The sequence below is a fragment of the Cervus canadensis genome, chromosome 20 (genome assembly GCF_019320065.1).
Source record: "Cervus canadensis isolate Bull #8, Minnesota chromosome 20, ASM1932006v1, whole genome shotgun sequence".
In the NCBI taxonomy this organism is placed as follows: domain Eukaryota; kingdom Metazoa; phylum Chordata; class Mammalia; order Artiodactyla; family Cervidae; genus Cervus; species Cervus canadensis.
The window spans coordinates 40,354,412-40,374,142 of NC_057405.1; the positions used below are offsets into that span (position 1 = coordinate 40,354,412).

Sequence of the window (19,731 nt, forward strand, 5' to 3'; positions counted from 1 at the left end):
GCCATGATCTTCGTTTTTTGAATGTTGAGTTTTAAACATTTTTAAACGGCTTTTTAACAGCTGTTTTACACAGTTTTAAACAGCTTTTTCACTCTCCTCTTTCACCTTCATCAAGGGACTCTAGTTCCTCTTCACTTTCTGCTATAGGGTCGAATCCTCTGCATATCTGAGGTTATTGATATTTCTCATGGCAATCTTGATTCCTGCTTGTGCTTTATCCAGCCCGGCATTTCACATGATGTACTCTGCATATAAGTTAAGTAAGCAGGGGGACAATAAACAGCCATTGCGTACTCCTTTCCCAATTTTCAACCAGTTCATTGTTCCATGCCTGGTTCTAACCATTGCTTCCTGACCTGCATACAGATTTCTCAGAAAACAGGTAAGTTAGTCTAGTATTCCCATCTCTTTAAGAATTTTCCACAGTTACTTGTGATCTACACAGTCAAAGGCTTTAGCATAGTCAATGTAGCAGAAGCAGATGTTTTTCTTTAAATTCTATTTTTTTTTTTTCTTACAATGCAAAATGTTGGCAGTTTGATCTCTGGTTCCTCTGCCTTCTCTAAATCCAGATGTACATCTGGAAGTTCTCAGTTCATGTACTATTTAAGCCTAGCTTGAAGGATTTTGATCTTTAGCTTGCTGGCATGTGAAATTAGTACAATTGTGCAGTAGTTTGAACATTTTTTGGCATTGCCTTTCTTTGGGATTGGAATGAAAATTGACCTTTTCCATTTTCATACTGCATTAAAAAAATGCCTCAACACACCCAGTTCTCCTTCCTTCAGTCCACTGCACATCCCCCCCAACTCCTTACCACCACATTGGATAATGAAATAGGGGTTGATGGTATGACTACTTATTTTCATGAAGGAAGGGGGTAAAACAAGTAGATTTTTAGATGCAGATCTTTTACACTACTCTTGGTGATCAAGAGGGAATATAGTTGACAGTGCTTAGCAAATACATTAGACATCACTCTCTTTTTCCAAAAGAACACTTCGAGGACCAGTATTCTTCAAACCTTTGTAAAGTACTGCCATACATTGATTTATTCCTCTTATCAAGGACAGCAGGGCTTTGATAATATTTTCTTGTGCATATTTGACCAGCCTGTGGTCAGTTTGAATTATGAGTAAAAAAGATACCAAAGACCCAGATCAGAGCCAAAGTCTAGTTATTTTTAATTGTGGGTCTAAATTTGAATTAAATAACAACAATCAGGAATTTTTCATTTCTTGGTTTTAGCACCACACTGGATTTTTGTGTTATGCTCAACCACCAAGCCTGACTCTGCTCATCACCTTAACTACATTTCAATACCTACATGTGTGAGTCACACAACTGCACACATCTATCTCTTGATCTACCAATATATGTCATGATCTTCCAGGAATATCCAGTATGCAGAATTTAAAGCCTAAGTACCTTTGAATTTATTCAAATATATGATACTAGAAGACTATTTGGGAACAGCTGATAATACTTAGAAAGTGACATGGCTTTTTTACTCAGTTTAAATATTCTGTCATGGAAATTTCTGGGGAAAAAGATCTATAGGCCTGAACTAGTAGATCTGATATCAGTGAGATGTGTCTAGACCACAGGTTGCATGTCCTATATGACACTGTATCTCATCATTTAGGGCAGACTGGGTTTATTTGTATTATTCCAGAATAATAATTACTAGCAACTCTTTTCACCTGCTTAGTTTGGATGATAAATTATATGATCACTACCCAAATCACATATGATGCTGCCTGATTGAACTTAAAATAGCACTGATACAATGCCAGGTGCTGGTTTGGGAATTTAAGTACCATAAAAACTAGACTGTAATAGACCTGGGGCTGATTTAGATTGTAGGGCAAGATGTGCTTCTTATTTAATCCTACTTATAAAGCCACAGTTGGTGTCCTGGGTGCCATCCTGAAACTGGAAAATGTCATGGTTCAGAGCTTAAGAATATTCATCAAGTTTGGTTCAAAGAAAACCAAGCTAGATAAAGGAGTACTAGCAGAAGTAGAATCTGAGTTCAGTTTAGAACAAGGAAGCATGGAGGAAGAGGAAAGAGTTTCAAAAGAGAAAATCAGAAATAAACTTTATGGAAATATAATGAGTACAGCAAAATAACACTAAAATGTATGACTATTGAGACAAGTGCAATGTGACTTGAGTCTTATTAATAAAGCAATCTCTTGATATTGTGTTTTAAATGATGGCATGGTATTGGGGCAGATCTAAAGTTTTCCAGTAGGACAGGAACAAAAGAGACCTAAAACAATTCCACTTGATCAAAATCTGATGTAAGAAAAAAACAGCCATTTCAATAGAGAATGGAGAGATTATTTCTGAGTATTGCTGATGCAGTTGGTATTCATTGCAAAGAAGTAATTTATTCCTACTTTGTACAACTTCAAAATATCAGTTCTGGATGGTTTCAGAAATTGAACAAAACAAGGCATTAAATAAGTATAGGAAGATATATTTTTATATTATTTTGAAATACAGTTGAATCTCAAAAATTACATGCAAATTCAAGTCATAAAAAGTTTAATATATTTTATTATATTAAAATTAAAGCCAATCAATAGATACCATAAAGAGATAAAAGACAAGCTACATATTTGGAAAAGATGTTTGTAGCCTGTATTAGTAACTAGAGATTAGTAGTGAAAAAAAACTCTAAAAAAGGACAAAGAACTTGATAGAATAGTGGGTAGAAAAATGAATAAAAGATATAAGCAAGTATCAAAAATAAAACAAGAAAGACACAAAATGGCCTAAAAATATGTCAAAATAGATTTAGTGTGTTAATAATAATGAAAATTTTCTTAAAATCACAGTAATACTATTTTACACATATCAAATTGACCCCATTACAAAAATGGAGGAAAATGTTCATTCTGGTGATGGTTATGCTATGAAACAATAGAAACTCTTACATATACTGGTGGTATAAATGTAAAACTTTGGAAAAATATGGCATTTATTTAAACAAGAGTGCATGCTATGACCTAGCACTTTCACTTCTAAGAAAATTCTTGCACATTGCACCAGGATTCATATGCAGGAATATTCATAGCAGCAGCATTTATAATAATACAAAATTGGACAGGACCCAGTGTTCATTGGCAGGGGAATGTATAATATGTAGAATATGTATACAGTGGGGTGCTACACAACAGTGAAAGCGATCAACTACAGCTACTCATATCAGCATGACTTGTGTAAAAAGTTTAAGTAAACAGTGAATCAAATAGGAGAGTGACAAAAACATGAGGGGGACTCTGCTAGTAGGGGCTATGTCAGAGGTTTTGTAGAGACTACCTGGAAGCAAAGCAAAAAAATATTAATTGGCTGTGACGTATATTGCCTTATTTGGGAAAACTTAGTTATTTGACTCTTAACGATAATTGCTCTTGAGTACCATTTTCTTGATTCAAGAAAAATCTTGAATCTTGTTGACTCTGCCTTTGGTTTCTTTCAAACCACTAAAGCTGTTAAAGTCTAGTAGGCCATCTTGTTAAACTATTTTAACACTGCATCTCAACACATTTTGAAGGAAGCCAATTACAAGAATTAAAAAAAAAAAATTCCATTTATATATCACTAAACAATAAAACTCAACCTGTGTATACTGGCCTTACCTTTGTTTGAAGATAAATTCATGTAATAAAAAACTACAGAAAAATAAATGATTTATACAGAAATTAGGGCAGTGATATTCTGAGATGAAGAGAGAGGTATGCAATGAGTAGTGAGACAAATAAGAGGTTTCAAAGAGATTGGTGATATTTTATTACCTAAGCTTACAGGGGGTTGGAAAGGTATGCATTTTTCACAAGGATTGTATCTTGGAAGAGAACGTCTGTATTACTTCACAACTGGTTACAAAAAAATTCAAGCACATTAAAGCCAAGTTTTCTCTGCTGCTTGCTTTGCTCTTAGGTGCCACATACATTTTATCCTTTAGGTAGTTTTAGTCTTGTCTGACTTCAAATACTCTAAGGTATTGACCTGGCATGTCTAATATCCATTTCTTGTTCTTTAATATCTGAATTTACAGAGACTGAACGAACCAAAGAAGAGGTTGGTTCTGCCTCATCGAAAAAAGGTCAGTGCAGCTTAAAGAAAAAGATGTCATGACTATAACTTCTTTATGCTAAAGTTTCTAACTTAATGTATTGTTTAATGCTTATCAGTTCAGTTTAGCCGCTCAGTCGTGTCCGACTCTTTGCAACCCCATGAATCACAGCACTCCAGGCCTCCCTGTCCATCACCAACTCCCGGAATTTACTCAAACTCATGTCCATTGAGTTGGTGATGCCATCCAGCTATCCCATCCTCTGTCGTCCCCTTCTCCTCCTGCCCCCAATCCTTCCCAGCATCAGGGTCTTTTCCAGTGAGTCAACTCTTTGCATGAGGTGGCCAAAGTATTGGAGTTTCAGCTTCAGCATCAGTCCTTCCAATGAACACCCAGGACTGATCTCCTTTAGGATGGACTGGTTGGATCTCCTTGCAGTCCAAGGGACTCCCAAGAGTCTTCTCCAACACCACAGTTCAAAAGCATCAATTCTTCGGTGCTCAGCTTTCTTCACAGTCCAACTCTCACATCCATACATGACCACTGGAAAAACCATAGCCTTGACTAGACGGACCTTTGTTGGCAAAGTAATGTCTCTGCTTTTTAATATGCTATTTAGGTTGTAAGTGTCTTTTAATTTCATGGCTGCAATCACCATCTGCAGTGATTTTGGAGCCCCGAAAAATAAAGTCAGCCACTGTTTCTACTATTTCCCCATCTATTTGCCATGAAGTGATGGGACTGGATGCCATGATCTTAGTTTTCTGAATGTTGAGCTTTAAGCCAACTTTTTCACTCTCCTCTTTCACTTTCATCAAGAGGCTTTTTAGTCCCTCTTCACTTTCTGCCATAAGGGTGGTGTCATCTGCATATCTGAGATTATTGATATTTCTCCCGGCAATCTTGATTCCACCTTGTGCTCATTCCAGTCCAGCGTTTCTCATGATGTATTCTGCATATAAGTTAAATAAGCAGGGTGACAATATACAGCCTTGATGTACTCCTTTTCCTATTTGGAACCAGTCTGTTGTTCCACGTCCAGTTCTAACTGTTGCTTCCTGAGCTGTGTATAGGTTTCTCAAGAGGCGGGTCAAGTGGTCTGGTATTCCCATCTCTTTCAGAGATGCTTATAGAAGAGCTTTATTTATTGATTTTACTATTTCACTGATACGGAACAAAGTCACTTTGCACAAGATTTGTAGTACCTATGTTAACAAGGCTTTGTCTTCAATACTCTGATGCCAAAATTTTTTATTCCTTTAGGGTCATAATCTAAAGATAGTAATTATAGTCTAATTGTAAGTTCGTTTTTGAAAGTAAATTGAAGAAATGCAACTGTGTAAACTCCACAGAATCCAATCATCTGGAGAGCATTCAAACTCATTACAGTGATTCGTATGTTTAGGGTTTGAACAAACAGAATTTTGACTAGTAGAACTTCCATGAACAATGTTCACTTTATGTAAGAATAGTGTAAAATTAGAAAATACGTTCCTTTGGATGCTTGCCTGGAAAGAAATATATTAGGAAGTTTGGAATTTAAGTTTTTAAATCTATTTTTCTTGTTATATCTAATCAGAAGCAACCATTATGTGAATATTGACTCCTCTTAGTTGATACTCTAAAGAATATCTTTAAGAACATTAATATATGTTAATAATATTCAGTATGATGAGAAATTTATATATTCTCCATTCAAAATAAACTGGGATAATATTGAAATTTGTGATTTTGCTTTACAAATAGATATGAAATCAATAATATATCCAGTATCTTTGGAAGAATCTCAAGGCACAGTTTAGCAACCCTATCCTCCACACACACATATACAAACACTACACACATACCCTTTCCCATATATGCCACTAAAATGACTTAACATTTTTCTTCTTAAAAGCTCTTTATTGCATATGCTCTTTAGGAAAATATGTATCAAGGCTATAGGGAGATATAAAATATATATGATACATATCCACATTCCCAAGCTTTATATATATATATATATATATTCATATATATATATGAATACATGGATATATTGATAAATGTATATATTAGTTAATCAAGTAAGCTATAAATTAATATGTTAGTTATATAAACTAGTGTATAAGTTACTATACACATGTATATACTGATGAAAGACAAATAATTAAAGGATACTTAAAGGAAATATAAACTGTACTATAAGATAATACTTAATTAGAACCAGTTGAATTATTTAATGGGTTTGCTTTTTCAAATATAACTCTACTTATTATTCTGAATTTATAGTAGATAGAAATAAAATCTGTTTCTTAGACAGCTTTTTTCTTAGTAACCTATTATTTGTGATGTCATTTTTGAGATAAGTGACCATGATACCTGTTTCATTAACATGTTTTACTAGGTATCGATTTGCCATAAGTGGCAGAGCCTTGAATTTATTGGGAGTCCATATTAATATATGTCATTCTTTTATGAGGTCTTATTCTGAAATCACTTTTGCTTGTCTGCATTAAGTGTAATGAGTACAACCTGGGTGCTTCAGAATGGGTAATTCCATGGTGTCAATAACAAGGCTAAGGGTCTAAATACAGTTTCACAGGGTACATAGATCTAGTAAGTAACTATAAGGTAAGGACATCTATATATGTTGAAGCAAGAACAGAAGGAAGGCAGAGTTGTGTTCAAAATCTTCAGTTGTGAATGAGACCAGTTGGGATGTCCAAGTAGCAGTTATATGGATTTTATCTGGAATTAGATTTCACATATTGAGCCTCAAGAAATCTTTGATTGTCAAGACAGTCTGGAGACAGAGTTAAGAAGGAAAGATTTGAAAACTAGTAGCTGACCCATGCACAGACTATGAATCACTTGGAAGCTATATATTTAGGGTAGAAATATGAGCACACATAATATGGAGTTCCATAATAAGGCTTCCCTGGTGGCTCAGAGGTTAAAGCGTCTGCCTCCAATGTGGGAGACCTGGGTTCGATCCCTGGGTTGGGAAGATCCCCTGGAGAAGGAAATGGCAACCCACTCCAGTATTCTTGCCTGGAGAATCCCATGGTCGGAGGAGTCTGGTAGGCTACAGTCCACAGGGTCGCGAAGAGTCGGACACCACTGAGCGACTTCACTTTCACTTTCACTTTCAATATGGAGTTAGTCAAGTCCCATTAGAGTAAACAGACATACTGAATTAATATTGAATCTTAATTTAGTGAATTCACTGAAATATTCAACCAAGAATGATCTCTGAGTTTAGAGTAAGGCCAAGCATTTTGGTTGGGATTAATTAGAACTGATTGCTAGGCTCAGAATGAAATGCAAGGAGGTAAATAACCTGTTTATGAAAATAGAGTGTTGGCATTAGTTACTTTGCCTCTAGTTAATCTTATCTCGTACCTCAATCATTAATTTAAATATGACTTTACGTATTAGATTTCCTTGCAGCTATAGAAAATGAACAGAAACAAGTGTTCCTTCCAAAGCCGCCATAAATATTTTGAAACTCAGGTAGGACTTAACCAGTTTGACAAGTGACATAACATTTAAAGGAGACTCTTCTCATTTGTCAGGTAGTTTCATTTCTTCTTATCAGTGACAATTAATCACACATGAAATATATATTGTTTCATCATACATATAGTAACCAACCCCCAATCGCCTTTGGGCTTTCTTTGTTTTTAAGATACTGGACTTTATTATTCAACATTGAGGCTTGAACTAGGAACTGTGTTACAATGTTTAGTGGAAACTACTGAGTTTACAATCATTTTAATGTTCAAAGTTAGAAAAATAATTAAAAATTTTAAATTAATCACAGTGTGCCAGTTTGTATCTGGTATAAATTGTTTAATCTTAAGCTTGCTTTTAAGTCAAATTTTATTTGGAGATATATAGTATTAAATCATCAGTATGATAATTATCTTACTGTTTTATATTTGTTTTGAAGTTTTCAAATACTTTTCACTTTCATTCAACATATACTTGTGGATCATACACTATGTGAAAACTTAAAGAAATATTCAGATATTACTTAAGCAATTAAAATTAAATTCATGGATATATGAACCTTGATTGGCTCCATGAGTTATTTAGGCCTCATTTTTTTTTTTTCTTGCTTTCAGCTAAATGTTTTCCATATGATCATAGTTTATGTTTGAAAGCCAACAGGGTAAATAGATAAATAGAGATAAAGTGCCATAGGAGTTTAAAAATTATTCTTACCTTAGGAAAAGCAAAAGATTTGCTTTAAAAGGTGACTTTAAATTTAAGCCCTAAGTAACAGGTAGTCTTTTGTTACATAATAATTAGTTGAAAGAGTATCTTGGGCCTATGTAACAGAGGAAGGCAAAGCAGAGGGAAACTGCATGGTGTCTATGAAGAGTAATAAAAGTCTCAAGAAAAAAAAAAAAGAGTCTCAAGAATACAATATAAATTAATACAACTAGTGCTAATAATGCTGTAAGGGGGCCTGATTTTAAAATTCAGCTCTATCTTATGAGCACTAAGGAGTCAGAGAAGAATTGTAAGTATAGGAATGATACTCAGACTTTTGCTTTAGAAAATTAATAGACGCTTGCTCCTTGGAAGAAAAGTTATGACCAACCTAGACAGCATATTAAAAAGCAGAGACATTACTTTGCCAACAAAGGTCCATCTAGTCAAAGCTATGGTTTTTTCAGTAGTCATGTATGGATGTGAGAGTTGGACTATAAAGAAATCTGAGCACAGAAGAATTGATGCTTTTGAACTGTGGTGTTGGAGAAGATGCTTGAGAGTCCCTTGGACTGCAAGGAGATCCAACCAGTCCATCCTAAAGGAGATCAGTCCTGGGTGTTCATTGGAACGACTGACGCTGAAGCTGAAATTCCAATACTTAGGCCCCCTGATGCGAAGAACTGACTCATTTGAAAAGACCCTGATGCTGGGAAAGATTGAAGGTATGAGGAGAAGGGCACGACAGAGGATGAGATGGTTGGATGGCGTCACCGACTCAATGGACAGGAGTTTGAGTAAACTCTGGGAGTTGGCAATGGACAGGGAGGCCTGGCGTGCTGCAGTCCATGGGGTCGCAAAAAGTTGCACACAACTGAGCGACTGAACTGACTGACTGAACTGAGGCTCATTAGGAAGTTTGGCAATGATATAGGCAATGTCCATTAGGATCTGATATTAGTCATGAAATTGGAAAGAAGGGATATTATATGAGCGCTATTATAAAATAGATTCTATGGAACTTGACAAGGTTGTCCAACTTTGCAAGGGAAAGGTTCAGAAATTATCTAATAAAAAGTTTGAAGCTGAGTACTAGAAGAATATTGGAGGAGGAAAGGGCCACCCACCCCAGTATTCTTGCCTGGGAAATACCATGGAGAGAGGAGCCTGGTGAGCTACAGTCCATGGGGTCACAAAAGAGTCAGACAAACTTAACTAGTAAACAACAACAACTAGAAGAATATTATTTAATATAAATATGAAATGATAAAAATGAAAATGAATAATAAAATGGGTAATAAAAATGAAAAAGATAAAAATAAACTATTTTGTGAGAGAAGACAAGATTAATTTTAGACATTTGAAGTAAAGTGCTGTGGCACATGCAAGTAACGTCAAGTGAATTAAATCAGACAAAGGCATGTGTCATCTAATTTTACTCATGAGTAGAATATAAAAAACAAACAGGAAACTAAAATAAATCAACAAAGAAAACAAAACCTAACATGTAGATATAGAGATCAGAGTGGTGGGGAAGGTTCAGGGGGGATGAATGTGTAAATACGATAGTAAAGATCGGAAACTAAATTTTTGGTGGTGAGCATTCTATAATTTATTCAAAAGTAGAAATATAATCTTGTACACATAGAAGTTGCATAACATTATTAATCAATGTTACCTCAATAGTATTATATAGTAAGATATAAATACTAAAGCCACTAGCTTTAATTTGAGAAAGCATCTTTTGGTATCTTTGTAATAAAAGTGAGATTGAGGTTTGCGATAAGCTGGAACTTTGCAGGTAATTAAACAGTGATAAAGTAAATGAAAACAAACCTGAAACTATAAGAAAACCCACTTCTCCACCTCACAGTTCCTTTCAGGACTGTCTGTCCATAATCAAGGCATTAGTGTGTAAGAATGATATAGCTGCTTTGTTTCCTTCGTAGCTGGAATCTTTGTGCAGCACAAATCTACTTTTTCCCCTAAAATAGACCCCTCCAAATGTTGATCAGTATGAATGGTGTGATCCAAGTGGTGTGATCACTCATCTAGAGCCAGACATCCTGGAATGAGAAGTCACGTGGGCCTTAGGAAGCATCACTATGAACAATGCTAATGGAAGTGATGGAGTTCCAGCTGAGCTATTATCAAATCCTAAAAGATGATGCTTTGAAAGTGTTGCACTCAATATGCCAGCAAATTTGCAAAACTCAGGAGTGGCCACCAAACTGGAAAAGGTCAGTTTTCATTCCAATCCCAAAGAAAAGCAATGCCAAAGAATGTTCAAGCTACTGCACAATTACACTCATTTGACACGCTAGCAAAGTAATGCACAAAATTCTACAAGGTAGGCTTCAACAGTATGTGAACTGTGAACTTCAGGATGTTCAAACTGGATTTAGAAAAGACAGAGGGACCAAAGGTCAAATTGCCAACATCTGATGATGGATCATAGAAAAAGAAAGAGCTTTCCAGAAAAACATCTACTTCTGCTTTATTTACTACGCTAAAGCATATGACTGTGTGGATCACAACAAACTGTAGGAAATTCTTCAAGAGATGAAAATACCAGACCACCTTATCTGCCTCCTGAGAAACCTGTATTCTGGTCAATAAGCAACAGTTAGAACCGGACATGGAAAAACGGACTGGTTCCAAATTGGGAAAGGAGTATGTCCAAGCTATGTATGGTCACTCTGCTTGTTTAACTTATGTGCAGAGTACATCATGCAAAATGCTGGACTGGATGAAGTTCAAGCCCGATCAAGATTGCCAGTACAATGTCAATAACCTCAGATATGCAGAGGACACCACCCTTGTGGCAAAAAGCGAAAAGGGACTAAAGAGCCTCTTGATGAAAGTGAAAGAGGAGAGTGAAAAAGCTGGCTTAAAACTCAGCATTCAAAAAACTAAGATCATGGCATCCAGCCCCATCCCTTTATGGCAAATAGGTTGGGGAACAATGGAAGCAGTGACAGAGTTTATTTTCCTGGGCTCCAAAATCACTGCAGATAACGACTGCAACTGTGAAATTAAAAGACACTTACTCCTTGGAAGAAAAGCTATGACAAACTTAGATCACATATTAAAAAGCAGAGACATTACTTTGCTTTTATGGACCAACAAAGGTCCATATGGTCAAAGCTATGGTTTTTCCAGTAGTCAAGTATGAATGTGAGAGTTGGACCATTAAGAAGGCTGAGCACTGAAGAATTGATGCTTTTGAACTGTGGTGTTGGAGAAGACGCTTGAGAGTCCCTTGGACTGCAAGATCAAACCAGTCAATTCTAAAGAAAATCACTCTTTAATATTCATTGGAAGAACTGATGCTGATGCTGCAGTTGAAGCTCCAATACTTTGGCCACCTGATGCAAAGAGCTGGCTCATTAGAAAAGACCCTGATGCTGGGAAAGATTGAAGGCAGGAGGTGAAGGGGGTGACAGATGATGAGATGGTTGGATGGCATCACTGATTCAATGGACATGAGTTTGAGCAAGCTCCAGGAGATGGTGAAGGACAAGGAAGCCTGTATTATGCAGTCCATGGAGTCACAAAGAATTGGATAGGATTTAGCAACTGTACAACAATAAAAAGTCTGATATTACATGCAGAAGACAACATGCAACCAAGTTGGTTTTATTTCTGGAATGCAATTTCAAAAATCAACATAATTAACGATAATAATATAAAGGGAAATTAAACTTTTCATAAATGATGCATTTGATGTATTTCATATTAAAGTAGAAAGAAACTTCCCTATTCTGAGACTATATATACAAAAACTATTAACAAATATTATACTCAATGGAGAAAATGGAAAGATTTCTCACTGAGAATTGGAAAAGACAAGGATGTCTGTTATCAGCACTTGTACTAAATATTATACTAGGTATTCCAACCCTTGCAATAAAGTGAGAAAAAGAAGTAATTTGTACAGAAATAAAAAAATTAAAAATAAAACTTTATTCACAGGTGAAATTGTCTATTTGAAAATTTTTTTTGAAAATTTCTAAAGAATCTACAGATGAACTATTACAACTGAGTGAACTTAGGAAGTTTTATATAAAACTCTTCCCTTTTTTCGCTCTAGTTAATATCATTAACTTTTTGAAAAGATCATGGTCATTTACACTGCAGACACTTTAGGTTTTCTATAATAGTTTCTTCAGAATATTTCTTAATATGTTCTTTATATCCTATGTTTGATTAAATCTTGGCTTAACTTGATTCCATTTGAATGCTTCGGCAAGGATACTTCAGAGGTGATACTGTTGTATATCACACTGTGTGTCATTAGAAGCGCAGAATGTCTGGATGTCCCATTATGAATGAGTTGTTCTAAGTTTCATCAGTGTGTTAAGTTGGTGACAACCACATTTTCGCTTCAAAGTTGTAGCTCTTGAGGGTGAACTCGGGTATGATGGCAATATTCAGTTGCCCATTCATCCTTCTTCTAATAGTTGCCAATGTCCTCTGAAGATCCTTGCTTTAATCAGTTATTGCAGTACACTGACTTTGTCTGAACTCTATTTCTTGGATGTATAAACAGGTAAACAGATAATTTTACTGCTCCACCAACAGTAGTAAAATTTCAGTAGTTCTTCAGAAATAGCACCAAAGTAATACTTTTTTTTTTTTTTTGGTTACTTGTAATTTGGGATGACTTCATTTAGTATTTAAGCAAATCTCAAGCATGGCGACACTGTCCTTTGAGCTAATTAAGCGATATTAAGCATGAATTTAAATGAGCACCTTGTTGACATTTTCAAGATGCTAAGTGGTTCCAGCAATAACCTGGAATGTAAGTCGATTAATCATAATCCTATCAAGCAGAACTCTTCACAGAGCTTGTTTATCAAAGCAACATGTAAAAGAATAAGGTGGGAAACAGTATGTAAAAACTAGTAGGAAGAGGGCAAGGGATTATTTTTATTTCTCTAATTCTTTCAGAGTAGACTTATAATAGTAGGTTTCTGTTGAATTATAGAGAAATGAGAAGTATTGAAAAAGCTTTAAAATAGCCTGTTTAGAAGAAATCTTTGGCATTGAATGAGTTACAAAATGCCTTTTTGTGCAGAAGCAGCATTTCCATTGGAACTTTTATTTAAACCTTATCTCTGCTTTGCAGCTGTACCTGGAAAGAAGGAAGAGAAAACAACCAAGACAGTGGAGCAAGGTAAAAAAAAATGAAGGAGGTTGACATTATCTTCTTTAGAAAGACAACAACGTGAGGAGGAAAGCACTGGATTCAGACAGGCGGACGACAATAACCTTTAAATCGATTGCTCTCTATCACTGTCCTTGTATGTTTCTCTGTGCCAGGGAGAGTGTGAGGTGGCAATCTGGGTTTTTGTTCTTTTGTATAACTAAACTGAGTGTAAGTTCAGAACAGGAAAGCTCCACAAACTGCTTAATTACACCAAGAACAATGCTGAAGATTGTTGGGAATAAGGAAAACTTTCAGGCCAATTGGTAGACATTGTTTCCTGTGTGATTTGTGGTTTTAACACCACCTGATTGATCATAGTTTAAAGAACAGCGATGAAACAATTCTGTTTATGCAAGAACAATTTCTACTGCTTGAAAAATAATATGTTAAAACAAAGTGAAAAACCAGCAATACAAGTAAATTACTTGAGTCTGTATTACGACTTCAGCAATTGATTCTCCCAAGAGGTCTAAAATTTCAGGATTATAAGTCACAATGCTATAAATAATGCATTTTCTTTTTACTTATGCAGCTATATAATAAACATATCACTCTAGAATATGCTTGAGGAAAATACTACAGCATAGTAGAGTAAAAGCATTTGAGGTGATGTTATGCCTTCTGTTAGAGCTCACATTGCTAATGATTTTAATTGTTGTTCCCTCAATCCTTTGGCTTCTAATATACTATAATATTATAATATTAATTATAATCAGTAGGTGAGGTTAGAACTAGCATAATTTTGTCAAGAATAAAATGAAAATAATTTCTCCTTAGAGACAAATTCCTAATATCAGAAATTTAGATATTTTTACATAAATATATTAAGAAAATCATTCAAACCCTCATATTTCAGATAAGTAAACTAAGTCAAGGATTGACTAATTTAAAAAATTAGTCAAGGATTGACTTCCTTGGGCTTATCAAAATAAAAATCACATTGAAAAAGTTTTCAAATTCATTTTGGTTTCTGCGGAGTACCTGGACTTTTAGAGTTCAGTTGAATGTTTCTGTCAGCCTCTTTTTGAGGCAGATATGTTCGTCTCTGAAATATAAAGTTGAGGTTTAGGAGCATGGATCCCAGTCTCAACTTGTTGACCTTGATAATGTTCTGAGCCTAAATTTCTTCTCTAAAAAATAGGGTTAATTATACTTGACCTGCCTGTCTGATTAGATGTGGAGTTCAAAATATATGTGAAAGGATCTGAAAAAATGTAAACTCCTAGTTAAGTATTTAGTATTTACTAGACCTTTTTCCTTATGAAATCAGCTTCAGTATAAGTGAGAATCAAATCACTTTGCTTTCATTAAGCTTCATAGTTTTACTCTTCTCTAGTATAAAGGTGTTGGCTGCTCATCTTATGGCATTTGCAAATTGTTTTTATAACCACAGCAAATTAAGAGAAGACTTACTAGAATATAAAATGCCCACATTAATAATAGTACCTAACATATAACTGATTTAAGCACAGATTGTTTTATTTCTTTTTACCTTCATGTTCATGTCAGTTTATTAATTATATAATGTTGCCTCAGAAAGTTCAGAGACTGGAAATGGCTCTTAGAGATGTGAATTTACTCCTTCAGATGATTTTATAATTCATTCTTTTACTAAACTCATTTTATTTTATAAACACTTAGGCACTTGGCTTATATAAAAATGAGTCTTTCAATGATTTTAATATTGATTTAGTAAATCATTTCAGTTTTAAATAGTATAAAGCAGTGGCTTCATATTTTTAAACTACACAGATCATAAAAAATAGGGTATTTGGATTACCTGAATATTTTTGTGATGATATATCTATGACAAATAATTTATATGAAAAATATATTTTGTGATTTTAATAAATTAAGGAATTTATGTGAGAATAAATCACTTACATTCTATAGATTTCATCATAATATTCTAATATTTATTCCTGAGATGATGTTTGACTATTGTGTAGTTCTCTTATTTATATAGATTTTATATTTAGAAGTATAAATAGTCTAAAACTAGTTCATAATGCATTGAAGTACAATTAAATGGTTTATAAAGAGTTATTTTCATTATTTTAAATTTGAACTTACAAACTCTTTTAGGGACAAACTTTTACGCGTACTTCTTAATAGGTTTCAAATACACTTTCTGATCTATGTAAAATTGAGTATATTGAACCTCTGGACCTATTCTGCATTATGATTGCTAGGGAAGCATTGATTAAGCTAAACTTTATGCTATGGAAAATTCATATAGAAATAGGTGAAAAAATTTTATGTTAATGTAATTTAGTAAACTGGACCTCATATCATGTAAGAATTAGAAATTTAGTTAATTTAACTTTTGCAAAAGTCTAAAAGTATACCTCTAATTTTATCTGTAATTCATTGAGGGATCATGTGGTTTTCAGTTGTTCTCATAAAGATCGTACATTGGCTAGACAAGAATTTTGAGTGTTAAGAAAATCTTTATAAATTTCCCCACTTTAATGATACACACACACCACAAACACCATTAGCAATTTCTCTTTGTTTAGAAAGAAATTACCTAGAAGCATCAGGAGACACAAATATATTCCATAGTACATGTTGCTGTCCTTATAGTGAGAGCCAAGGAATGCCAAAGATAAAACATCACAACACACTCTACTGTATGAGGATTTGTCTTTATATTTATTGTATATTATATTTAGAAAGAATACATCACCTTTCATTGGTGGTTTAGTCACTAAGTCATGTCCGACTCTTTGTGACCCCATGGATTGCAGTCAGCCTAGCTCCTTTATCGATGGGACTTTCCAGGCAAGAATACTGGCCTGGGTTGCCATTTCTTACTCCAGCGGAACTCCCTGACCCAGGGATTGAACCTATGCCTCCTGCAAATCCTGCATTGCAGGCAGATTCTTTACCACTGAGCCACCAGGGAAACCACTTCAGTGTAATTTCATTTCATTAAGCTTGGTTAATTCACATTTCATTAAGCTTGGTTTATTTATTGATATTTAATTTCTCATATTTAGTGTACTTTTTTCTCCTTGGTATTACTTTTCAAAATTGACCTGTCCCCCTAAGTCCAATTTCCCTCTCTCTTTTTTAATCTTGCTTTCTCTCAGAAGAAAATCTTTGGTAATATTTGCTTGTTACTAGCCAGAAGATCAAAGCAGTCACTCTCAGGAAGCGTTCAGTGAAGTCTTACTTACCGGGGCAGGGCAGGAGACCAGTCAAGACAATTAACTTTAACGATCTGAGTTGTAGATTAGAGTCCCAGCATCTCCTTATTTCTAATTTTCTTCCTTCAGTGTGATTTCAATCTAACTTTTGGTGAAGAAAATAGTAATAAATCAAATCATTCACATATCATCTTTCTTTTTCTTTCATTCATACCTGTGCATGATATCACTTAATGTATGACAAAACCCACTACAATATTGTAAAGTAATTAGCCTCCAACTAATAAAAATAAATGAAAAAAAAGAAAGAAAAAAAAAGAATTTATTCTAAGGGACTCTAACAGTGCTGGCATGTAGGAAGTATTCAATAAGTACTTGTGAGTTAAATAAAAACATAGAGGAATTGTTGAAGAAAGGAATATTAGGTGATGCAGATTGCAATAATCTGTTCCTCTAATACTGTACAATTATGATATTTTAGTAAATCACATGTGATTTCTGATAGCAAAAGTTGTCAAATATTTCGGAAACCAGAGGATAACTGATTAAATCTTCCAACTACCCTCATTTTAAAGTAAAAACACTAGATGAAATTAATAATTAAATCTGCTGCTGCTGCTGCGCTGTGCTGTCATGTCTGACTCTTTGAGATCCCATGGACTGTAGCCCACCAGGCTCCTCTGTCCATGGAGTTTTCCAGGTAAGAATACTAGAGTGGGGTGCCATTGTCCTCTCCAGGGGATCTTCCAGACCCAGGGATTGGGCCCTCTTCTCTTGCATCACCTGCATTGGTAGGGAGATTCTTTACCACTAGCACCACCTGGGAAGCCCAACTAAATATTAATTGATAATTAATTACACCATTATTAGGATCTTTGTAGAAGGTATTCTTACATAACAAAACCTTGTGGTGAACCACCATATGGATAAAAATTTTGAGTAAATTACATTTTAGCAATTGTACCTTCTATATTGTGAATTTTTAAAAAACTTAAAATGAAAGAGAAAATTTAGTAATTGCCCAGTGAGGTCAATGTTTAAATGTGAATATAGAAACATTAGGCCTTATCATTATTTTTAGTGGTTTTACAATTATAAAGGTGAATTAGCTGATCTTCCACTCCTTTAAATTATAAAAAAACTGTCTATCAGAAGGCTGGTCTAGAAAGACTTATTTCTAAGATTCTAAGTCTCAAATGTTAAGGGAAAACATACTTTATAAACTTGGAAAATTTAGTATCCCAAAATTAAGCTGCAAATTTCATTACTGGAATATTCAGCATAGTTTTCCATCCTCTTAACAATTAAAAATCACTTCAAAATCTACTTAAGTACAAACATGACAAAAATATTCATGAAAAATGATTAAATAGAATTTAAGTGCCTATTAACAACCAAGAATAAATTTGAACACAGTAATTTTATTAAGAGTAAAATTGTGGATCATAAATGTATCAAATACAGTTCATTTCCTGTAATAAAAATTGTATTTTGCTTAAAATGAAGAAATATTTCTAAATTTGTAAGTACAGTAATTTGTGTCCACTTGAGCTTTTGTCTTTTTTTGGCTTTTTGCTATTTTGTAAACAGTGGTATCCCACATCATTGTATTAGTGTTTTAAATTGTCACAGAGGCAAGTGAAACCCAATGCTATTTACATGCTTTGTGTATTTGTCACTGTCCTCAGACACTTTTCAGATTTTCTTCTATTCTTTGTAAATGAACTGGTCTATTTTAGAACCTGTGATATGTGTTTGTTGTAGATTAATCCCATACTTTCAAGTGAATGTTAATAATTTCTAACAGTAGTGATTTCTCTGAGAGAAACTTATTTAAATAATAAATGTTTATAATTCATGATGTGTCAACACTATAAAAAATAGAAACAATTTTATATTTAAGATCAATGGAGTAAAACTGAAAGTGTAGTTGATACATACTGTATTTAATTATTTGCTTAATGTGTGTTATAAAATAACCTATTTTCACATGTGGACTAAGTCATGCTGTTGACCCTCAATAAATGTTAAATGATAATAATAACACTATTGATTCCTGTGAATTCCAAACTTTTGACATTAGTTTGTACTTCGGTTGTTTAATATTTATTGAGCGCCCACAACAGACTAGGCGCTGGGAATGGGTGTGAGGAGTATGGAGTGGGCTTCGGAGAAAATATGGTCTATACACATAGCTCGTGAATCATCTGTAAAAGTGAGCGTACTCTGCTTGCTTACATATTTTGTATATTTTCAACAGAACTTTTTGCAATTTTCCACTATCTCATTTGCTCACATAACATATTTCACCATTTCTTGCTCTTGTTTTAATACTTTTAGAATGTTCTCACAGTCGCTTGATTTCATGAATGGCAATTTCCTTCTCATCCCTTCTCTCTCACCATTTTTGTTGTTGTTTAATTGCTAAGTCATGTCTGAATCTTTGCCGCCCCCCCACCCCCACCCATTGACTGTAGCCTGCTAGACTCTTCTGTCCATGGCATTTTCTCAGGCAAGAATACTGAAGTGGGTTACCATTTCCTATTACAGGGGATCTTCCCAACCCTGGGAATGAACCCATGTCTCCTACATTGGCAGGCAGAATCTTTATCACTGAGCCACCAGGGAAGTCTTAGGATATTCTATAGTCAAGTTATTAAGTCACACAGAGAGATATACTGTCCACATTCCAGTTTTCATTTTGCAATATTCTGCTTTTTGGCTGTGAAAATGAACCACTCCTCTGCCTAATGTGACCTAGGTGCCTATCTTTTTCATTCCTTTGCTTAGAGCCTGGGCATTTCATAGAGAGGCACACTAAAACTGTAAGATTATCCCAAGAACCTGTCCATACACTTTATACTAGGATCACCGCTGTACCACCATCTTACCTTTCTAACTCTGGAAAAGAGGAACTAGCTGTTAGATAAGCCAGATTAAGTCACCTGACCTTACCAGAGCAGACAGTGTATCCAGGGATAATGTGTCCCACTCTGTCTATGGTGGCTTCCCTCGTGGCTCAGATGGTAAAGCGTCTACCTGCAATACGGGAGACCAGGGTTTGACCCCTGGGTCTGGAA

The 19,731-nt window shown here is 34.7% G+C and overlaps 1 protein-coding gene across 1 annotated transcript in view; it reads left to right on the forward strand.

Moving 5' to 3' along the window:
• LOC122422712 (triadin-like) overlaps window positions 1–19,731 on the forward strand; it is a 107,190-nt gene that overhangs the window by 22,572 nt on the left and 64,887 nt on the right. Inside the window, exons 8-9 of the mRNA XM_043439330.1 lie at window positions 4,070–4,117; window positions 13,419–13,466. Coding sequence (XP_043295265.1) covers window positions 4,070–4,117; window positions 13,419–13,466 — 96 coding nt within the window. The remainder of the gene's footprint in view (window positions 1–4,069; window positions 4,118–13,418; window positions 13,467–19,731) is intronic.